The sequence below is a fragment of the Rhincodon typus genome, chromosome 41 (genome assembly GCF_021869965.1).
Source record: "Rhincodon typus isolate 14 chromosome 41, sRhiTyp1.1, whole genome shotgun sequence".
Classification (NCBI taxonomy): Eukaryota; Metazoa; Chordata; class Chondrichthyes; order Orectolobiformes; family Rhincodontidae; genus Rhincodon; species Rhincodon typus.
This window is the reverse complement of record NC_063372.1, coordinates 4,003,845-4,028,246: the sequence shown is the minus strand read 5'-3', so window position 1 is coordinate 4,028,246 and position 24,402 is coordinate 4,003,845. Positions and strand designations below refer to the sequence as shown.

The following is a 24,402-nucleotide window of genomic DNA, read 5'->3' as shown; positions in this document are numbered from 1 at the left end:
CTTATATGGCGAGTTGAGTTCACTTGGAATCTCCTCCTGATAGGCCAACACTAATAAGGGACCTGTCATGCAGGGATTTACAAGAGTGAACTCATGAAATAATGTTGTTTTGCATTTGGTAATGATCTCAGATCTTTGGGAATTCCTGCATAAAAATAAATACAGGAACAGGAAAGAAAGTTGGTAATCTTCAATGAAATGAAAAAAATATATTTGCTGGTTTTCCATTAACACCTCATTAACAAATCATAGTAATATAAAACTGGGAGCCTATGCAATGTGTGACACATAACAGGCAGGATGTACACAGTTTCTAACAAAGATGCCCCACTGTAAAGTGGCTGGTGGAACTATTGTTTCTCTGCAAAGTGACAAAAAATGAAACATTTTATTGTCTTGTTACAACTCATGTATAAACTACATACTGATTCATAATTTTCACGCTGAAAGGAGAAATATCTGAATAACAAATGCCTGCAGAAACAGCCTAATTGTGATTTGACAATGCTGGATTAACCAATGAACATGGAAACAGAACGGTCTGTAGATTTAAATTGTTCAAAATTAGTGCTGTAGAAAGTGGTTAATAATGCCCACTGTAACATGCGAAGAAAACTAATGCTAAAGTATGATTTTTCATTTGCCTTCAGGTTATCCAATTTATAATTGGTGAACTTTGTCATTTCAGGTACAGCACAGCCAGCTACAATGTGAAGCTCCCACCATTTTATTATAACCCACATCCCGACATCAGAAGACCATCACATATTCAACTAGTGGGAATTGTTTTACGCTCACACCAACTATTGTATGCATTTTGAGAAATTTTCAAGTGATGCCAATTTAGTGAGGAATGATCAAGTTGACTGAATTGGGTTAACTCAGCACATGTAACCATACTTGAACATGAGTCAGCACCTTAATGAGAGCAGAAAAAAACTAAAGCTAAAAAACATGGAATGAGATCACGGGCTCTGTTTGATCTAACAGCTACATACCTAGACAGGCTATTCAGTGACCCCTGCTGGAAAGTATCTGTGAGGACACAATTGAACTCAGCTGCAATTCATCTGCTGCTCATCACAAATGAATAGCCTGCTCAGCCTTATAGGTTTAAAAAAAAACAACTGAGCAAGAATTAGGGTTTCCAAAATCCACAAAATTGTATCGTAGTGGAAGGAATGGGAAGAGGGAGTTGTTAGTTTCCTCAATTCTTCTGTATATGCAGAGAAACAGTGATAACACAAGGTCTGTAGTGATTGTAATGAGGTCAGCCAGGTGGACCTCATAGAATGGGTTCCCTGATTGGGGCTGTTAATCTGGTCAAATCAGGGAGCCCTGGCTGACAGATATAAACAGGAGTATCAGAGGTTCTGCTCACTCTGACAGCTGACTCTGAAAGAGCTGGACCAGTATCAAGTACTATGCACATGTAAGTAAAGGGTGACTTGGTGATGGGACACTGCCCTCTGTGGAGTTGTTTCAGTGGTAATGAGAGAGAAAAAAAATATGGTCCTGAAGAAATTTGCTCACAACAGTCATCTTTGAGTTGGGGTATTTCTGGCATCATGCTTGACTCTTTCGATCCTGCCACTGACGACTCGGCCCAGTATGTGGAAAGAATGCATTACTTTTTCTGAGCCAGTGACATTGGGGCAGATGAAAAACAATGAGTAATTCTCCTGACAGCTTGTAGACCCGTAGCTTTTTCGGTTATTAGGAGTCTGATGTTTCCAGAAGCACCAGATACTAAACCCTATCAAGAGTTGACAGATTTAGTTAAGGACTATTATGACCTCTCTAATTCTGGTATGCTATCTGTTTTGCTCCGCAGTTCAAGAACCAGGGGAATCCGTGTCAGGATTTTTGAGATGCTGAGTGACTGTTTGGTATGTGGGATTAATGATGTAACCATGCAAAAGCACCCACTATCTGAAGCCTAACTGAACTTCAAACAGGTACTACAATTGACTTTGTCATTAGAAAATGCAGCAAGTGGAGCATATGCGTTACAGGGTATTCTGATGGAAGTGGACACCCTCGCCAGGCTGACTGAGCTTGGGGAACACCACTTGAGTACAGGAAATGCATAGCCTCACTCAGGACATATCCTGAACTGAGGGACTCTAGGTCAGCCCACAGCAAAACCCCAAACCTCAGCAAAACATTTTCTTAAGGATTCAAGCTGGCAAGCCATCATAGTTGCTGTTGGTATGCAGACTTGACAGCAAAACAGACCCACATGGCCTGGAGTGAGTAAGAGAACTCATTGGCCAGTGTCCAGGAGAATGCACACACTGGACAGCCCACCTATATCTGGCTTGAAACAGTTAAATTGCTTAGCAACATTCAAATCAGAACCAATCAAAATGAATGTTGAGTTAAATGGTCACCCAGTTCTAATGGAGATTGATATTGGTGCAGCTGTATCAGTGATTGCAGAACTAATCTTCAACAAAATTCACTCTGGCTGCCAACCCTTAAGTTTGCGTAGGACCTTGGCTAGACTGAGAACCTATACCGGGGAACTTTTACAGATTAAGGGTACAACTTTGGTTCCGGTCTCACATGAGAAGCAGCTGGTTCAGTTACCACTGATTGTAGTAAAAGGCTCGTGCCCAAGCCTGATGGGGCAAAACTGGTTGAGGAAGGCTCACCTTGATTGGCTCAACATTTTTGATTAGAAAACTGCTGCCTGAGTGAAGTCCTAATTAAATATCCGGAAGTTATCCAGGAAGGTCTAGGGATTATCAAAAGAGCCAAGGCCACATTGCATGCTGACCAGGAAGCAATTCCATGATTCTGCAAGGCCTACCCAGTGCCATTTGCCTTGTGCAAAAGTAGAGGTAGAAATCAGGAGGCTGGTAAGTGAAGGAATCATCAAACCAGTCCAGTTTGTGGGATGGGCAGCACCCGGTTGTACCAACTGTGAAACCCAGTTCGCCTTTGTGGGGATTTTAAGCCAATGGTAAACTGCTTCTCATAGCTGGATAAATACCCAATCCCTGGCACAGAGAATTTATAAAGAAAGCTGGCAGTGGAGTTGTCCTTCACGAAGCTGGACATGAGCCATGTGTACCTGCAATTGTGGTTAGGTGAGGGTTCCCAGAAGTATGCTACAATTAATACCCATAAGGGTTTGTACCAATATGAGACTAGCATTTGGGATATCATCAGCCTGTGCCATTTTTTAGCAGACGATGGAGAACATTTTACAAGGTCTACCCCAGGTCGCCACTTATCAAATGATGTGCTAATAATGAGGAAGACCAATAAGGAGTACTTGGACATAGTCCTCAGACCTTTCTCCAAGGCGGGTGTATTCCTTAGAAGGAAAAATGTGTTCAAGGCATCCCAAGTGACCTACTTGGGCTACAGAGCCAACAAGACTGGGTTACACCTGTTGGAAGATAAAGCAAGGGCGATCAAATTTGTACGGGAGCTTAGGTCTTTCCTTGGGCTGGTGAATTATTATGGAAAGTTCGTATGAACCTGGCCTCCATCCTGGAACCCTTAAATCTGCTATTGAAAAAACAGTCAGCCTTGGAAACGGTCTTGTAGCCAAGATGTAGCCTTTAGGGAAGTGAAGAAACAGCTATTATTGTCTAAGGCGTTGGCATACTATGATCCCAAGCGAGATCTGGTGCTGACAAATGATGCCTCCCTATACAGTATCGGGGCAGTGTTGGCTCACAGATGGCCCAATGGAGAGGAACACTCAATAGCATATGCTTCCCAGTCTTTGGCTGATGCAGAGCACAAACACAGCCAGCTAGAGGAGGAAGGTTTGGCGGTCATGTTTGGTGTGAGGAAGTTCCACCAATACCTTTTTTTATGGATGTAAATTTGTAATAGCAACAGATCACAAACCCTTGTTAGGGCTACTCAAAGAGGACAATGCTGTTCCACTCATAGCTTCAGGTCCAATTCAGCGGTGGACTCTCATTCTCAGTGCATACAATTATAAGTTGGAACTCTATCCGGGAGGCCGAGTAGCAAATGCGGATACCTTGAGCCACCTCCCACTGGCAGATACACCACTGGTGTCACCGCCACTGGAACAGTCCATTCTGGTTTTGAACTTTCTGGACACCTTTCCGGTCACAGCTGATAATCTCAGACTGTGGACGCAAAAAAAGATCTGGTCATGGCAAAACTAAAACAGCTGGTGGTGATGGGCAAGACAAAAGGCCATCAGAACCAGAATTGAAACACTTCTGGACCCGGCAAGACCAGATCACCATTGAGGACGGCATATTATTATGGGGAGCAACAGTGATCATCTTGAGTAAAGGTCGCTGCCAGATACTGGCAGAACTCCACCAGGGTCATCCAGGGGTGTCCAAAATGAAAATGTTGGCAAGAAGGTAAATCTGATGGCCAGGACTGGATGTAGACATCGCTGTGTTGGCACTCTGGGCACAGCCCCATCAACAAGGACAAAACTTATTGCCAGCAGGTACCCCACATTCATGGGAATGGCCAGGTAAACCCTGGACTCGGTTACACGTCGACTATGCTGGCCCTTTTGTGGGGTCAACATTCTTAGTCATTATGGATGCCCATTCAAAGTGGTTGGAAGTGCATTGAATTCATTCGTCAAACACAGGCACCTTTTACAATGCATGGTGTCCCCGGAAGTTTTGGTCACAGACAACGGGCCATCATTTACCAGCAGGAAATTCAAGTATTTCTTAAAGTCGAATGGCATTCGGCATATAAGGACAGCTCCATTCCATCCATTGTCCAATGGTCTAGCGGAAAGAGCAGTCCAAACTTTGAAGGCAGGCTTAAAGAAACAGTCTCCAACTTCACTTGATACCAAACTGTTCCGGTTCCTATTTGATTATCAGACCACCCCTCATGCAACTAGGTACAGCTCCAGCCGAATTGGTAATGGGGAGGAGACTCCACACCAGGTTAAATCTGATCTTCCCGAACCTGGAAATGTGTGTGTGTGGCGATACTGATGCCATTTCTCAATGTTGAACACACGACTCCTCTAAGTGAGAGAGACAGTTTACTTCCAGGGATGAAGCATGGTGCTGGAAGCACAGAAATGGCCCTGCATGGGTAAGAGGCATGGTCAACGTGAGGTATAAAGTTCGGGTAGGTGAGGTGGTTCTGAACAACCACGTGGACCACATGAAAGCTGCAAACTTGCAAATGGGTCAGAAGCAGAACATCCAGCAAGGCTGTTGGAATCCGTTGGTTCTCCCCCTCCATCTACCGTCGAGGAAACATCAGAGTTTGAGATGGACACGGCAGATGTCACAGCCTCGCTGCCTTTACCACCTGAAGAAGAGGATGAATTTCTTCTGAGATGCTCCGGATGAAAAAAGCTGGCTACAGTGTTGTCTGTATCCAAGGCAGAGTCAGGGAAACCGGTCCCAGTGCGAAAACGCCCCAGGACGAGGGAGGGATGTGGTGATTATAATGTGGTCAGCCAGGTGGACCTCCACAGATTGAGTTCCCTCATTGGGGCTATTAATTTGGTCCAATCTGGGAGCCCTGGCTGACAGATATAAACAAGCATATCAGAGGCTCGGTTCACTCAGAGGCTCTGAGGAAGCCGGATCAGTGTCAAGTACTATGCACATGTAAGTAAAGGATGACTTGGTGACGGCATACTGGCTGCTGTGGAGCTATTTCAAGGCTTTTGTATGACCAGCAGCTTTTCTCCTCCCCAAAAGTGTTGGGCGTGACAAACAACACACATTAGCACCATCACATCTAATAGCATTTCAATAATTGCAAGGGTTGCCAATCCCTCAACATGTAATTTACGAGTACTATCAAAAACATGAGTGTAAAGTTTGGGAATCACACAATGCAATCTGTTCTATCCTTGGGCAGTCTTCTGTGTTGCTTGGTTACCATGCGGAGACCTTAGCAACCTCTGATTCAAATATAGCGCCTTACTCTGTTTGATTGCCTCTCCATCCTAATGACCAGTAGAGGGCACTGTCTTCTTCATAGGTCAAAAACACTCCATCTCGGCTTCTTAAAAACAATGTGGAAGAAAAACATGATTTGAAATCACTATTTATTCAAACGTGTTTGGTTATTAAACATAATGTAACTAATTAATAACATAAAGGTAGGTCTACAGCAATCTGCACACTACAAAAATCAACAGGAAGAGTAAAGCAGAATGGCTCTGACTGTGACATATGTGGGGCAAGGAATTAGTTATTTGGTTTAGTTTTTTTTAGAATTCGCCCATGATCTCACTTCCGGAAGACCCTCAATGCTTTCTGATGAGTCACAAGAAAAATAATGTAAATTATGTCTAGAACTACAGGACAAAATTCTAACCTCAAATGCCAAATTTATTTATTCATTCCAATCTGTTCTACTTGTTATATCTTCCCAAAGTATAACAGAATGCGTTTTCCATAAATCTACTGTTGGCAACTCATGTTTTTATGTTTAGGAGGGAAGATAAAATTGACAGACAAGGGAAACTTCACACTAATCATTGAAAAGACATGAAAACTAAAAAGAAGTAGGATGCTAACACGTCTGCCAGACTTTGTATTTCCTGGCGTCAAACTTTGAATTGCCTCCTGATGCCTTCATAAGTTTAGCCAGTGACTAGAAGATCTTTGCAATTTTGAAAATTTCTGAGTTTCCATCCCTAGTTTAATTACTCCTCAGCACTCTTGAGTTTGGGAGGGGACGTTTAGGTAAAAGCCATCAAGCCCCTGCTAGTAGACTATGACTATAGACATTAGTTGCAGTCAAAATTGGATTCTGCTATAGTTCTTCCTGTGATTTAGCAGCTCCCTGACCATCGCTAGTTAGGTCCACACATGAAGAATTGGCGCTTGGCTATGGTGAAGTTCCAGTACAGCTGGGAGTTTATCACAGCCTTAGTCATTATCCTTGGAAGGGAAGAAGAACAACCAAAAACTTGAACTATATTTTGTACTGGGAAATAACTCCACAAAGGCCAGTATCCCGTCACCAAGTCACCCTTTATTTACAAGTGCGTAGTACATGACACTGACTCAGCTAGAACAGAGCCAGCTCCTAGAATGAGCAGAACTGCTGACCCTCCTGTTTATATTTGTCACCCAGGGCTCCCTGATTGGACCAGATTAACAGCCCCAATCATGGAACTCATATTCTATGAGATCCACCTGGCTGACATCATTCCAATCACTACATACTGATTCCTCAAATTGCAACTCTTTTTAATATTGTATACACTATAGAAATTTAGCAAGGTAGTTCAGATTAGTAGCACACTTTGATTTACCAGTAACATTGATAAATCAGGCAAGCTGCTGTTTGTCATTTGTGGTATGGCTGAAACCTTTCACTATATTAATGCCCCACAAATATCTGTTGTCCTTGTAGTAATACTTTTGAACATTATGCCTGATATTACAGGCCCTCCTGTCACATAATGTCACACAGGGGAGGTTTTTTTCAACACAATGGTTCTTGGATTTGCATTCCAAGCTAGGTGATTTATACTTCAACAGCAAACTTTAATTTTCTAAAAGGAAGAAAAGAAAACTGGCTAATCAACTTACTGGCCAACAATTAATTTATAATTATTCACCAGCATATAAGCTAGATCGGTTCAATGAACACGACTCTTGGTTCTGAGTCAGAAGATTCTGGATTCATTATTCCATGCCAGAAATTTGAGTGGACGACCTAGATAGATAATTCAGTGCAATACTGAGATAACAGTGCATTGTTGGGCATCTTGGCTTTAGAATGAGATGTTAAACTGCGGGCCCACCTGATAATTCAAATAAACTTTAACCATTCTATGAGGCTATTTGATACCAGCAAGGAGCTCGCTTCACAACCAGGCCTATATTCTTCCTACGTAACATCACCATTGAAAAGCAAATTATTTAGTCATTATGTTTGAGAGATCTTGCTGTGCATTAAGATAGACAGTGTGGTGCGCCTACATAACAACAGTCATTGCATTTCAAGTGTAATTTACTGGGGTCTATTTTGTGCTTTGGGTGATCTGAATAAGGAGTATACTGGGGATTGACTGCCCAATCTGGTGGCTCCAGCCTCATTTAAATTTGGCAGGGAAGCTGCAGCATACCAAACTGAGCTCCTGGAGCAGTTCACTGGATTGACATAGGATACTGGGGTGGCTACCAGTAAAAGTGAATTATGGAGTGAGCAGGGGTTCAAAGACACAGAGTGATCTTAGGGCAGCAGTGGCCCAAATTACTTCCCAGAGGAACACGTGCAGATTTCTTTAGCTCCATTGCCCATAAAACTGATTGGGTTTTGGTTTCACTCCAACAATTCAGACCAAAAATGACAATCAGGGTTCTCTTTATGTCATGAGATCCTGATTCCACAGTAAAAGGGACTTAGACCTATCACTTAAAACTGGCAAGAACCAGATAGCTGGTTCCTTTGAAAATGGAACCCTCTGTATCACCAGTTAATAGGTATGGTTAACAACCATATCTCGAGGCCTCACTGACAGTAGGTGAGGGCAGTGTAATCCAAATTCATGATGTAGTTTAAAAACTTTCAAAGAGAAGCAATACAACATTTTAATGGAAGATTTATTTTCTTATGTGCAGTGGTAGTTGGCAGTGAGTGTGCTGTGATACAAACTCCAGATTTTAGTGACTATGACAGCATCCGAATTCCTGATGTGTGACAGTTTCAAACTCACAGCCAGCTCCCTATATAGAGAATACAAAGTGCTTTATGCCTCCACATTTTCTGAAGTTTCATCTCTGTGAATTGAATTTGCTGGCATCATAATGTATAGAATATATTCCTGACATGATTGGGTTTGATAGTGGAGCCTTTCTATCATTTATTATCGAGGTTCATGCACAGAAGTGACCTTTTAAATGCTGTTTTGGAGGGGTACCAATGCTCACAGAATTGTCATTGTTTCAGTGTTGCTGTGTTCTGTGAATCGTTTTTCTCTTTCTTCAGTTCTCTGCCTGAAGGCAAGTCTGACCCACAGTGCTGTGACCTCTACCGCGGGTAGGGCAAGAAAGCAGGTCCCAAACCTACCCTAGTTGGACCAAGAATCAAACCCCATGATGTTAGCACCAAACTTATCCACAGTGGCCATTCAACCAACTAATCTAACCCCACAAGGAGTCCAAGTTGCTATGGCAACATACACTTCAACATATTGTAGTCTTGAGCTATGAATAGTGATTGTTCAGGCTCCAGTTTTCTTTCCATTACATTACTGACCAGGAATCTATCCTGCTCTTATTGCCTGCTACTGGCATGTGTAGGAAGGATTCGCAGGTTGATATTCAACCTGTTTGACTGCATTCCGAATGCACCTTCTTTGGCCATTAAGTCCTAGAGTAGATCTTCTGGAAGGAGGGAGGGACACTATGCAGTGATGGTACCCCTCAGTAAAAATGGGAACACAGAATAGTAATGTAAATAGGGTATAATCAATGAGGCCAGACACATGTTTGCCCTATTGTATTTCATTTGTGGTATTAACGGATCTCCTATGGCATCTCTGATGGGTAGTTTGGGTAAGAGGGGCCAGTTAGATCAGTTGACCTGACAGCTAGAATGTAATTCAGAATAAAGCCGACAGCGAGGGATTCAATTCCCATTTCAGCTAAGGTAGGGTTGAGGCTTACTCTGTAATAAAATCATGGAATAAGCCATGCTTCGGTAACTCTCAAATTGAAGGGATACTGGGCTGGAGATGTTTGGATAAAGTTAAATTATTTTCTGTAAGCCACCAGCAAAAGTGGGTTTACAACTTATTTTCCATGAGTGTTAATACGTAGTTGCTACAAGAATATGGAGTGCTATCTGAAGTCATTACAATGTTTAATTGAATTGGAATGTGTTCCTACGAATGTGATTATTTCAGCAGCCCTTTCAATAACAGCTAATCAAATTACAGATATTTGGAAAATGGTTAATCTGTAATTTCCACATAGACATTTAGGAGTAAACCTTTAGGTTAGCTAAGTTTTATAAGTCACAAAGCACATTCACAGAATAGAAATAGTTAATATGATTGTTGGGAGAATGAGGCATTATTTATAACAGCAGTCCTACCAGAAGCTGTGCTTTCAGTCTTGCTTTGTCCTGCTGACATAAAAATTGCTTTAGTCAGGTAGAGACTGATCTTTCAAATCTATCTTGATCAGCGATTTTGTAACCAGAATCTGCCTCCATCTGGGGATAAATACAATGAGATTGTTAGTTCAAATCACACAGATCCATCACGTACAGATCATTCTGCTGATGCAAGACACTGATGCAAGTTTAATGTTGCTGTCTATTTAACAAATACTCAGAAATCCTATTATATACAAGCAAAACAGTGAGAATAAAACATTCAGAGATAGCAAGAACTGCAGATGCTGGAGTCAGAGACAATACAGCATGGAACTGGAGGAACACAGCAGTCCAGGCACCATCAGAGGAGCAGGAAAGTTGACATTTCGGATCGGGACCCTTTTCTGAAGAAAGGTCCCGACCCAAAACGTCAACTTTCCTGCTCCTCTGATGCTTCCTGGCTTGCAGTGTTCCTCCAGCTCCGTATTGAGAATGAAGCATTGTGCTTTTATATAGATTTGTTTTTCATACAGTAAAATTTTACTCATGTTTAATAAATTGCTGAATAATTAAGTTTTAGCCTGAATTTCATGACCTGTCAGCACAGTGCTTTCCACCAGTTAAGAAAAAACTGAGCACAACTTGGACAAGCAATATTTCTCGTGACTGCCCAAATGCTCATCATAAGTTCAAGTGGTACATTTTCCTATACATTTTGCACATAACTGAAAGTTTCAGTTTATAGGAAATATGTGTTGCCTATGGAAGCAGACATTTACAGTGATCCAAAATGTAGAATATTAAGAAGTTACCTGAGGGGCAACTTTTCCACACAGAGGGTGATGCGTATATGGAACGAGCTGCCAGAGGAAGTGGTGGAGGTGGGTAGAATTACAACATTTAAAAGGCATCTAGATGCGTACATGAATAAGAAGGGTTTAGAGGGATATGGGCCAAATGCTGGCAAATGGGACTAATCAATTTTGGCTATCTGGTCAGGATGATGGCAAACCATGTCAAAGGCTGCAGGTTGGTCATGAATGATGTGAAGAAATAATTTATCATGGTCACAGTGACAGAGTATCTGACTTATAACTTCAAGTAGGGCCTCTACAGTGGTGTGGCAGGGCACACTGGAGGAATCCAAACACAGAGTTGCAGGAAAGATACCTAAAGATTTGGGAGGCGACAACATATTCAAGAATTTGGAAAATGAGATAATACTTTGAATTAGTTAATTTTCTGGTGACTGTGGTGCATTGTAGAAGTTCATTTGGAACATTTTGTAGGTATAAAAGCTTCACGAATTGTCAACGGTGGGCTGTTTAATTTGGTTCGTTGTTTTGTCTCCGAATTAGGAAGATTACGGGGGTCTGGCACAAAGAAACAATCCTGTCACATTTTTCTGAAATTTTGCAGCTGCCTATTTGACTGAATTCTTACGTAACTCATTCTGCATAACCTTACAGTCCAGAGACCTGCTATTGAATACACTGTCCAGGGCAGCTTGTGAGGTTAAAGGAACGTTGAGTTGATGGTTTCTTTTGACGAGTTATTGAGCATGTACAGACTTCAGTAGTGTATTCAACAAGGTCACAATTGCGAAGGTAGCAATGAAGAACGCTGTTTGGAACTGATGTTTGAAGTGTTGCCGGAACTATTAAAGGTACCTCAATAATACCTTATTAGAATATATATTGTATCGGGTAGCAGCCTGCTTCATTTCCAGCGCCAGTGGGCACTTTTCGCATTGGATGACGCTAAGAAAAAAGGGCAGGGGCTCCTGTGGGTGACGTCAGCCTTTGGTTAATAGGCAGTTCGGCACCGCCCCGCCTGAGAGAAACGGAGTGCGAGAAGGAAGAGGAGGCTGAACTTGTTTCATCCACTCAAACATGGCCGGCTTCTCAGCCTGGTTCTGGAACGAGAGATTCTGGCTCCCTCACAACGTCACTTGGGCCGACTTAAAGAACACCGACGACGCCGAGTATCCGCAAGCTGGCGATTTGCTCTTCGCTTTCCCGTTGGCATTTGGCATCTTCCTCGTCCGCCTGGCGTTCGAGAGGTAAAAGGAGCAGTGGTGTTGGGGTGGAGGGGGAAAGGGAAGAATGGGTTTTTTTTTTTTTTTTTTTTTTTTTTTTTTTTTTTTTTGTCAATCGCGTGTAGCTGGAGCAGCCCTGAGGTCCCACCTTCGTTGTAGGGCGAGGGTCATTGATTGGCTTGTTTGGGGTTCTCGGTTGTCTGCCGTGCGAGGTCTTCGGGCTCCTCATTCGTCACCTCGCGCTGTCAATCACAAGTAGGGGTCTGTCAGTGAGGAGTGGGAGGGCGCGAGAAGGAAATGCGTCTTGTAAGTACTGTGATTTCTCAAGCAGGATTGCTTCCAAAGCTTTGCAGCTAAATGTGTTTCTAATTAATACTTGTCCAACAGGGCAACGATGCAGGCAATTGGAATCCAAAGTCAAATTTAGTTTTATTAGCATAGGTAATATTTTACAGTCATTAGGGTAGTACCTGTGTATAAATAAGTCACTTTAGTTTTGGCTATTCGCTTTCTTGCTCCCAGAGCTTTCGTTCAGACTGGTCAGTGACTGGTTCGCGCAAGGGAATCACCTCAAATGACGTGATCTCTAATCTCTCGGACTAGTGTCCAGAACTCGCTTGCATTATTGACAAGGAGCCATTGTTTTGGTGTCCTGCAGGACAGGGTGCTGGTGGCTCTTACACCAGACTCTGTGCATTTTCGCCTCCTCAGTAAATGCCTGGACGTTGAAGCTGTGAGGATTATAACAGATCTGTGGTACCTTTGTTACCATCTGGTATCCACTTGCAACTAACACGCAGAGTCTGATTACATTCCCTGCTAGTTATTGAATTTAATCTCCAACTGGCCTTGATTTTCAGTGATCAAGGAGAATGACACGTGGAGGTCTTTGGTTTATATTTGAGGGCCATATTCCTGTGGACAATATTTGAATATTGTAATGTTTCATAAGTTATCTGTTAAAGCTGCAGTGTACTGTAATAATAATTTATTTCTTTTGGTCTCGGTATCATTTCACTGACTAGCTCAGATGTTAGTTTTTTTTAACCATCATAGCCATCTGCACCCTTGATGGCTCAATGGAATTAAGAGCTAAGCTGTCTGTCATGGTACTGAGCCATACACACTGGAAGGCCGTAGGTTTGACATCTTGTTTGCGCAGAAGTTATCAGGGCACGTGTGGGGCACTATAGCTAACTTTATTGTCCCTGGACTATGCATTATTATTATCCATTCTGATTGCTATTCAGCAAACTCTGCCAAAAAAATGCATTCTTGCCAAGCACAGGATTGGATTTACAATGTGCCCAAAATTAAGGAACAGGTTTGTATTTCCTATGTAGGAGAGCAAGTATGCTGCTGTATGTCAGCAGTTGTTGACTGCTCAACACCAAATTGTGAGAAATGAGAGGGTGAATACTTTAAGTTTTGGAAGGATGTGATTTGAGTGTTTATATCTAGCTGCATGGTGGATAGGAATTTGGACATGGTGCTGTGATCAATGTATAAGTGCTGGAGCTCTATACAATGACTTCTGCTCTTTTTTTTGTAAGCATATTCCCAGATATGATTCAGTCCAATTTGGTTACGTATTCCTGTTGTCTTGAGGTAATTGGAATGCAGGTTTGTGCAGTGTACTTGGAGCTCTGATTTAGAGCACTCCAGATTTAATGTAGGAGCTCCCATTTGCAGACGTTTGTGTCCTAGCTGACAAATCATAGAATCTCTACAGTGTGGAAACAGGCTATGTGGCTCAACAAGTCCACACCAACACTCCGATGAGCATCCCATCCAGACTCAACACCCAGGCCCCCCCCCACCAACCCCCAACCCTATTTCGTGTAACCCTGCATTTCCCATAGCTAATCCACCTAGCCTGTACATCCCTGACAAAATGGGCAGTTTAGCATGGCCAATCCACCTAATCTGCACATATTTGGATTGTGGGAGCAAACCAGAACACCTGGAGAACGCCCATGCAGACACAGGGAGAATGTGTGCACTCTACATAGACAGATGCCCGTGTCTAGAATTGAACCCAGGTCGCTGGTGCTGAGGGGGAGCAGTGCTAATCGCAGCCACTGTGCTGCCTCAATGTTCCAATTCATATGAGGGAGGAGGGGAACGGGGGCAAATTCTACTAATTCTTACCGGATTGTCCATCTTCACCAAAAAGCTCCACATAAGCGAGAATGGCTACAAAGTTGCTAACCTTGCAAAATGGATCTTCATTTGACTGGTGGAGTGACCACTGTGTAGAATGTGAGGCTTTAGGGAAGTAACATTGAGGATTGCTCAATCCAACAGACTTGGTTTTGAAACTAGTGTATAACATTCCTGCCCTATCTTGGCAATTTCCTTCCCCCAGTCCCACAAGTATCCAATCACCCTGGGCTGGGGGCCATGATAATGCCAGCTGAGTGTTGGCAAACACTCTCTAACAACAGTGAAGATGAGCAGATCTGCCTCAGCTGTCACATTCCTGGGAAGTTCAAATGTGGAAATCGGGCAATGGCTTATTGGATTAGGATGAGAGGGACTCCTGCCTGAGCTTCTCCGCATTCCTTCCTGACCTAGTTGTGTGGAGGGAAATTGCCTTGCCCCATCAATGAGATAAATGACAACACGGACCAAAGTTTGAACCTTATTTTCCAGGTCTGTATTACACCAGCTTACCTGTCTACCAGGCAAGAGTGTTTCTGGTTTTGAATCATGGTAACTTGAGATTACTGGCTGTTGGTGCAACCAGTATTGGGCCAGGTAAACTGTAACCCCTTTGTAAGAAATTTGCAAGTGGAACAGCTAGATCTGCATTCGGAAATGAAATCTAGTGCTTCACAGGAGCAGCTGATAAAACTCGAACGTTTCCAGGAACAAGTTTCTGGAAACGTTCCAGAAATAAAAAGAATCTGTTTTTTTTTTTCCCCCAGTTTGTCGAAAGCCTGTACGAGGGTTTTTTCTCTATTTAGCATGAGTCCAGCAGAAAGCATTCATGAATCCTGTCGGTTCTGTTGCATTTGCCATCAGTCTGCTATCACACCCCCAAAGCACGGACGTGTTTAAACTTTAGGCCAGAAAGTCTGTGGTAACCCATCATAGTGTGTGGAATCGTTTTGAGGTCTGGATGGAGCAGTTTGCTTTGCTCAGATTTAAAATGAGTCAGAACATTTGTTTGGTTTGGAAATGATTCTGAATTTGCCACTTCACCAAGCACCCAAATTTCATTTCTCAAATCATGCTGTCTCTTGCTGTCATGCCCTCTAAGACTGAAAGTGATAGGCAAAATATCAGTCTTTGTCTTCAATGTGTAGTTGGATGAACAGAAATGAGACCTTTCCTTTTTTTTTTAAAAAGGTGGAGAATATAAATCTGGATGGGGAGATGAGACCAAGAATTGATTGTGCTCTGGAATAGTAAATGGTGATTTTTGGCTGGAATTCTAATGTAAGAGCATTGTCCCAAAACATTAATTCTCTCGCTGTCTCGCCAGATGCTGCCTGACCTGCTGATTTATTTGCAGAATTTTGTTTTTATTAGAGAAACAAATAATTATTGTCCCCACCTCCTCAATGATATGAGCTGTGAATGCATTGTAAGCATGATACTGTGTGCAATAATAAATCTGCCATGTTGTCACGTAAAAGGAGAGAGTAACAATCCTATAGCCTTGTGATTATAGTGCGATAAGTGTTTTATAATGTCTGAAAGGGAGATAAAAGAATGTAACAGATTCACATTAAAATCCTTGAACTGTAACTGGCAGTACCGAAGGGCTGGGTTATCATTTTCCTATCTTGAAGAACTGCAAGTACAGAGGTCAACCAGTCTCAAACACTGCTGTGTTGGACAAGTCAATATTTAGTGATTTACGGTCATCAAATGATAAGCCTGTATATGCTTTAAAGGTACCGCTTTTAAGGCCTGGAGCCTTTTGAGCTGCACCCCCATGGTTGGGTGTAGGTTGTGTTAGGACTTTTTACATTCAAGGTGAGAATGTATATTGAGTTGTGGTAAATGTGCAGATAATGGTATGCAACTTCATGCAATTTTAGCTAAAAACTTTTAAGGGGTAGAGAAACCAATTCCTATTCTTCTGACATCACATACAGAGTAGGCTGGATCTCCTTCATCCCTCAGCATGTACCTCAATGTAAGCTTACAGGTGCATCAGGTAGTGAGGGCAGCAAATGATATATTGGCCTTCATACTGAGAGGATTTCAGTACTGGAGCAGGGATGTCTTTCTGCAATTATACAATGACGCTACACCTGGAATAATGTGTGCAGTTTTGGCCTCTGCCTCCTGAGGAAGGTTGCTATAGCTGTGGAGGGGGTGCAACAAAGGTTCACCAGGAATGGCAGGATTGATGTACAAGGAGAGATTGGATTGGTTCAGACTATAATCACTGGAGGTTAAAAGACGGAGGGGCAATCTCATAGAACCCTATTAAATTCTAACAGAAAGACTAGATGGAGCAAGTGCAGGGAGGATGTTCCTGATGCACGTAATCAGGAGCAGGAGTAGGTCATTCAGCCCCTTGAACCTCCCCTGCCATTCAGTATGATAATGGCTGATCTGATTGTAATCGTACTTCCACATTCCTGCTTCCTCCCCAGTAATCTTTCAACACCTTACTTAACAAGAGTCTGTCCACCTCTGACTTTGTTTCTGTTGCCTTTTCAGGAAGAGAATTTCAAGGACTCCCCACACAAATGATTTTGCCTCTTCTATGTTTTAAATGAGCGACTTTAATTTTCTCAACAGTCACCTGAGTTCTAGTAAAACCAAAATACCGTGGATGCTGGAAATCTGAAACAGACACACAATGCTGGATAAAAGCAGCAGGCTGGGCGGCATCTGTGGGGAGAAGGAGTCGACGCTTCAAGTCCAGTATGACCCTTCAGAAGAATCCGTACTGAACTTGAAATGATAATTGTTACACTCTCCAATGATGCTGCCAACCCTAATTCTAGAATCTCCCACAAGAGGAAACACCCTTTCCACATCCATCCTGTCCAGACCGCTCAGGATCTTCTATTTCAATCAAGTCGTTTCTTACTCTTCTAACCTCCAGTGGATGCAAGCCCAGCCTATTGTCAAATGACAACCCATCTGTTCCATGGATTAGACTATAAACCTCTTAACTGCTTCCAAAACATTTTCATCTTTCCTTAAATTAGGAGAGCAACACTGTACACAGTACTGCAGACATTGGCTCCCCAGTGCCCTGTATAACTGAAGCAGAACCTCCCTACTCTTATGTTGTATCCCCCTTGTAATAAATGATAACATTCTCTTGGCTTTCTTGAATATTTTCTGTACCTGCGAACTAATATTTTGCAGTTTGTGCACTAAGTCATCCAGATTACTCTGCATCTAAGAGCACTACAATCTCCCCTCATCTAGATAAAATGCTTCATTTCTATTCTTTCAAAAGTGGATGATTTCACATATTCCTGCATTATACTCCCATATGCCATAATTTACTTTGCTACCTATATTTGTGTCATCAGCATATTTGGCAGCCATGCCATCTGTTCCTTCACCAAGGTCATTTTGTACAAATTGTAATCAGAAAAGGTCCTAGCACTGTGGTGCATGCATTACATCCTGCCAATCTCCTTATTAGCTGGTCAATCTTCTGTCCATGCCATTATACTGCCCCTTACTCCATGAGCTTTTTTTTTCTTCAAACTTTGATGTAGCCCCTTATGAAATGCATTTTTAGAAATCCAAGTGCAGTACCATCACCGGTTCTGTTTTATCCACAGCATGTGTTATCTCCACAAAGAACTACGATAGATTGGACAATCATGATTTCCCTTTCACAAAACCATGTTGACTCTGCCTGATTACCTTGAACTTATCCAAGTGCCATTAGAACTTCTTCAATAATAGCTTCTAACAATTTCCTTTTGGCAGATGTTAAAGTAAAAGGGCTGTAGTTTAACTTCTGGTCATTCTTTGCTTCTGATATTTTGTACAGTCTTTTGACCATTTTATATATGCTCTTGTTCTTAGAAAAAGTTTGTTACAATCTTTAATGTCTATAGTTAGACACGGTGCTATGTCCATCCCTCAGAATGATGACTGGGGAGTCCAGAACCAGGGGTCACAGTCCAAGGATACGGGGTTGGACATTTTAGGACTGAATGAGGGAACATTTTCTTTGCCCAGAGAATGGGGAGCCTGTGGAACTCTGCCGTAGAAAGTGGTTGAGGCCAAAACATTGAATGTTTTCAAGGAGTTAGATACAGTACTTAAGGTTAAAGGGATCAAAAGGTTTATAAAGAAAGCGGGAACAGGGTATTGAGTTGGATGACCGGCCAAGTGGGCTCAAAGGCAGAATAGCCCACTTTTATATGTTTCTGTAAGTTGTCACACTGGCGGATAGCCCTGCCCGAAGTGGGGACGCAGTGGTTTACCTTTGGGTGATAGTGGCCCTTGGACCTGACTCCAAGTTCCATGAAGCCTTTTGCTAATTTACTCCATCTAGAGCTTTAGAGGAAGCTCTCTCACTCTTGGATCATCACCAAATGCAGTGATCAATGCAGGTCAGTCCAGGAGCAACACCAGGCATATTTAGATTGAGTTGTGAATCTGTTGTAAGGTTCAGGTAAGCCTTCTGCAGTTGCTTGCTATGCAAGGCAACAAGCTTGGTTAGTGATAAATGCTTTAGAACAAGGTTCTATAGTTCTACCATATCCAGTTCAGAATTTTTGGTGAACCAAATGACTAATAAGAGATGAAGGCTTCATAACCATTACAATTTTTGAAGCCCAGTACTGAGTGTGAGAGAGGAAGGTTATCTTTTAGCATGAGTGCCAACTAAATTATTTTCTTCGGCTTCTATTGTAGCAAATATTGAATGTCCTACTAATTTGGTTCATTCCACATTGACATTAAGAAACAGTCGGGTGCATTGGACCAAGAAAAGGCTGTAGGTTCTGACAGTGTCCTGGCTGCCACACTGCAATCTGTTTGCCAGAGTTAGCCTTGCTGCTGGCATGTAGCTGTGGCACTGCCATCTATTTGGCAATGTTGAAGATTGTCCAGTTACGTCCTATCCACAAAAGTAGGATAATCCTAACTTGGCTAATTAATTATCCCTTGACCAGTCATCTCAGCTCCAGGACATCTCTGCAGGAGTTCCTCAGGGTAGTGTTCTAGGACGAACCATCTTTAGTTGCTTCATCAATGACCTTACCTCCTTCATAAGGTCAGAAGTGGGGATGTTTGCTGTTGATTGCACGATGGTCCGCACCATTTGTGACTCCTTAGATAATGAAGCAGTCCGTGTTCAAATGCCACAAGATCTGGACAGTATCCAGGCTTGGGCTGACAAGTGGCAAGTGACATTCACACCACACAAATGCCAGGCAATGATTGTCTTTCATTGGAGACAATCTAACTACTGCCCCTTGAAATTCAATGACGTTACCATCACTGAATCCCCCACTATCAACATTCTGGGGTTACTATTGACCAGGACCTGATCTGGACTAGCCATACAACACAACAGCAGGTCAGAGGCTGGAAATCCTGCAACAATAACTCAGCTCCTGACACCCCAAAGCCTGTTCACCATCTACAAGGTGTAAGTCAGGAGTGCGATGGAATACTCCCCACTTGCCTGGATGGTGCAGCTCCAACAACACTTGAGCAGCTTGGCACCATCCAGGACAATGCAGCCTGCTTGATTGGCACCGCATTCACAAGCATGCACTCCCTCCACCATGATGCTCAGTAACAGTAGTGTATATTGTCTGCAAGGTGTGCTGAAAAAATTCACAAAAGATCCTTAGACAGCATCTTCCAAACCCATGACCACATCCATCTCAAAGGAAAAGGGCAGTGGATACATGGGAACACCACCACCTGCAAGTCACCCACTATCCTGACTTGGAAATGTATTGCCGTTCCTTCAGTGTCGCTGGATCAAAATCCTGGAATTCTCTCCCTAATTGCATTGTGGGTCTACTTGCATCAAATGAAATGCAGTGGTTGAAGAAGGCAGCTCACCATCCCTTTCTTGAGGGGAACAAGGGACAAGCAATAAATGCTGCTCAGCCAGTGATGCCCTTGTCTCACCAGTGAATAAAAATAATGAATAATTATTAAAATTGTAACCAACTAATTGACCCTTCCTGGTGCAGTTTTTTTTTTCTTTATTCAGTCAAGGAATGTGGGTGTTCTAGGCTAAGCTAGGATTTTATTGCTCTGGTGAAAGTAGTGAGCTGCTGTCTTAAATTGCTGAAGTACATGTGGTGTGGGAACACCCACAGTGCTGCAGAGGGAGTTCTGCATTTTAATTCGGTAACGGTGAAGGAATGACTGTGTTTCCAACTCAATGGTGTATGGTTTAGAGGGGATCTTGCAGGTATTTGCTGCCTTTCTCCTCTACGTAGGAGAGGTGGGTTTGGAAGGTGCTGTTGAAGGATCCTTGAGTTACTGCAGAGCATCTTGAAGGTGGTACATACTGTGTATCAGTGGAGGAAATCTTTGGGGAGTTGGGAGGTGAGCTATTTCCTACAGAAGTTCCAGCTGCTGAACTGCCCTGTAGCCACAGTATTTATATTGGATCCAGTTCAGTTTCTGGTCATTAGTACCAGGGGAGACTTTAGTGACAATAATGCTATTGAATGGTTACATTCTCTCTTGGTGGAAAATGGCCATTGGGTAGCACCAATGTTACTTGCCATATATAGGACCACTCCAGGATAAAGGAGGATATGGAGGATAGTGAGATGAGTGTGGGGCATGCTAATACGCGAGGGCATTTTGACACCAAGAAAGAAGTGATATTGGGTCTTTTGAAGAGCATTAAGGTGGACAAGTCCCCAGGACCCGATAGTTTCTACACCAGGTTGAGAGAGGCAAAAGAGGAGATAGCTGGGCCTTGACCACGATCTTTGTATCCTCATTAGCCACTGGAGAGGACCTGGAGGACTGGTGAGTAGCTAATGTTGTTTCTCTGTTCAAGAAGGGAAATAGGGATAATCCAGGAAACTATAAACCGCTAAGTATCACATCAGTGGTTGGGAAGCTATTGGAGAGAATTCTTAGTGATAGGATTTACATTTAGAAAAGCATGGCCTAATTAGGGACAATCAGCATGGCTTTGTGCAGGGCAGGTCATGTCTTGCTAACTTGATTTATCACCTTTGTCACCCCCTCCAAAAATTCAATGAGGGTAGAGCAGTGGATGTTGTTCACGTGGATTTTAATAAGGCTTTCGACAAGGTCCCTTATGATAGGCTCATCCAGAAGATCAAGATGTATGGGATCCATGTTGACTTGGCTGCATGGATTCAGAATTGGCTTGCTCGTAGCAGACAGGGAAGTGGTGGAAAGGTGTTTTTTCAGGCTGGAGGTCTGTAACATGGAAATCTGAACTGAGACCTCTGCTGTTTGTGATATGATTGTAAATGACTGAGATGAAAATGTAGATGGGTGGGTTAGTAAGTTTGCAGATGATACAAAGATTGGTGGAGTTGTGGATAGTGTAGCAGGTTGTCAGAGGATACAGTGGGATATAGATCAGTTGCAGGCATGGGTGGAGAAAGGGCAGATGGAGTTTAATCCAGGTAAATGGAGGTGCTGCACTTTGGGAAATCAAATGGTAAGGAAAAGTATGCAGTTAATGGTAGGACCCTGAACAGCATTGATGTACAGAAGGATCTTGGGGTTCAAGTCAATAGCCTCCTGAAAGTGGCCACACAAGTCGATAGGGTGGTAAAGAAGGCCTCTGAAATGGCCTAACAAGCCACTCCGATGTACCAATCGCTACAAAGAATCGAAGAAATGAAACTGGACAGATCACCTGGCATTGATCTAAGCACCGGAAAAGACAATGGCAGAAACAGCCTGTTGACCATGCAAAGTTCTCATTAACATCTGGGGGTTAGTGCCAAAATTGGGAGACCAGTCTCTCAGACTAGTCAAGCAACAGCCTGCCACAGTCATACTCACAGAATCATACCTTACAGACAATGTCCCAGACACTGCCATCACCATTCCTGGATATGTCCTGTCCCACCGGCAAGACAGACCCAGCAGAAGGGGTGGCACAGTGATATACAGTTGGCAGGGTGTTGCTCCAGGAGTCCTCAACATTGACTCTGGACCCCCAAGAAGTCCCATGGCTTCAGGCTAAACATGGGCAAGGAATCCTCCAGCTGAGAGAGTATGGTACATGGTAATCAGCAGATGAATCAGTACTCCTCCATGTTGAGCAACACTTAGAGGAAGCACTGAGGATGGTAAGGGCACAAAATGTATTCTGGGTGAGGGATTTCAATGTCCACCACCAAGAGTGGCTCGGCAGCAGTACTACAGATCGAGCTGGTTGGGTCCTAAAGGACATAGCTGCTAGACTGGGTCTCCGGCAGGTGGTGAGGGAGCCAGTAAGAAGGAAAAACATACTTGACCTCATCCTTACCAATCTGCCTGGTGCAGCTGCATCTGTCCATGACAGTATTGGTAAGAGTGACCACTGCACAGTCCTTGGGGAGACGAAGTCCTGCCTTCACTTTGAAAATAACCTCCATCGTGTTGTGTGGCACTATCACCGTGCTAAATGGGACAGACTTCGCACAGATTTAGCAACTCCAGACTGGGCATCCATGAGGTGCTGTGGGCCATCAACAGCAGCAGAATTGAACTCCAGCACAATCTGTAACCTCGTGGCCCGGTATATCCCCCACTCAACCATTACCATCCAGCCAGGGAATCAACCCGAGTTCAATGGAGAGTGAAGGAGGGCATGCCAAGAGCAGCACCAGGCATACCTGAAGATGTGGTATCAACCTGGTGAAGCAACCAAACAGGACTACTTGCACACCAAACAGCAAAAGCAGCAAGTGATAGACAGAGCTAAGCGATTTCACAACCAACAGATCAGATCTTAGCTCTGCAGTCCTGCCACATCCAGCCGTGAATGGTGGTGGACAACTAAACAAGTCATTGGAGGAGGAGGCTCCACAAATATCCCCATCCTCAATGGTGGAAGAGACCAGCACATCAGTGCAAACGATAAGGCTGAAGCTTTCGCAGCAATCTTCAGCCAGAAGTGCCGAGTGGGTGATCCATCTTGGCCTCCTCCAGTAGTCCCCAGCATTACAGATACCAGTCTTCAGTTAATTCAATTCACTCCACATGATATCAAGAAATGGTTGGAGACACTGGATGCTGCAAAGGCTACGGACCCTGAAAACATTCCAGCAATAGTACCGAAGACTTGTGCTCCATAACTTGCCGCTCCCCTGGCCAAGCTGTTCCAGTACAGTTACAACACTGGCATCTACCCGACAATGTGGAAAATTGCCCAGGTATGCCCTGGACACACACAATAGGACAAATTCAACCCAGCCAATTACTGCCCCATCAGTCTACTCTCGATCATCAGTAAAGTGATGGAAGGTGTCATCAAGCAGCTCCTGCTCGGCAATAACCTGCTCAGTGACCCCCAGTTTAGGTTCTGCCAGGGCCACTCAGTTCCTGACCTCATTACAGCCTTGGTTCAAATATGGACAAAAGAGCTGAATTCCAGAGGTGAGGTGAGAGTGACATCCCTTGATATCAAGGCTGCATTCGACTGAGTGTGGCATCAAGGAGCCCTAGCAAAACTGGACTCAATGGGTATCGGGAGCAAACTCTCCGGTGGTTGGAGTCATACCTGACACATGGGAAGATGGTTGTGGTTGCGGGAGGTCAATCATCTCAGCTCCAGGACATCTCTGCAGGAGTTCCTCAGGGTAGTGTCCTAGGTCCAACCATCTTCAGCTGCTTCATCAATGACCTTCCCTCCATCATAAGGTCAGAAGTGGGGATGTTTGCTGTTGATTGCACAATGGTCCGCACCATTCGCGATTCCTCAGATACTGAAGCAGTCCGTGTTCAAATGCAGCAAGATCTGGACAATATCCAGGCTTGGGCTGACAAGTGGCAAGTGACATTCACTCCACACAAATGCCAGGCTATGACCATCACCATTAAGAGACAATCTAACCATCGCTCCTTGACATTTAATGGTGTTACCATCACTGAATCCCCCACCATCAACGTCCTGGGGGGTTACCATTGACCAGAAACTCAACTGGATGCACCACATTAGCACAGTGGCTACAAGAGCAGGCCAGAAGTTAGGAATACTGTGGCAAGTAACTCACCTCCTGACTCCTCTAAACCCTGTCCATCATCTACAAGGCACAAGTCAGGAGTGTGATGGAATACTCCCCAATTGCCTGGATGGGTGCAGCCCCAACAACACTCACGAAGCCTGACACCATCCAGGACAAAGCAGC

The 24,402-nt window shown here is 43.5% G+C and overlaps 1 protein-coding gene across 1 annotated transcript in view; it reads left to right on the top strand.

The window, feature by feature from the left end:
* The first annotated feature begins 11,865 nt into the window (after positions 1-11,865).
* Positions 11,866-24,402, top strand: part of LOC109926281 (ceramide synthase 6-like) — a 61,719-nt gene continuing 49,182 nt past the window's right edge. The window contains exon 1 of the mRNA XM_048618802.1: positions 11,866-12,121. Within this exon, the coding sequence (XP_048474759.1) occupies positions 11,952-12,121 (170 nt within the window). The 5' untranslated portion in view covers positions 11,866-11,951. The remainder of the gene's footprint in view (positions 12,122-24,402) is intronic.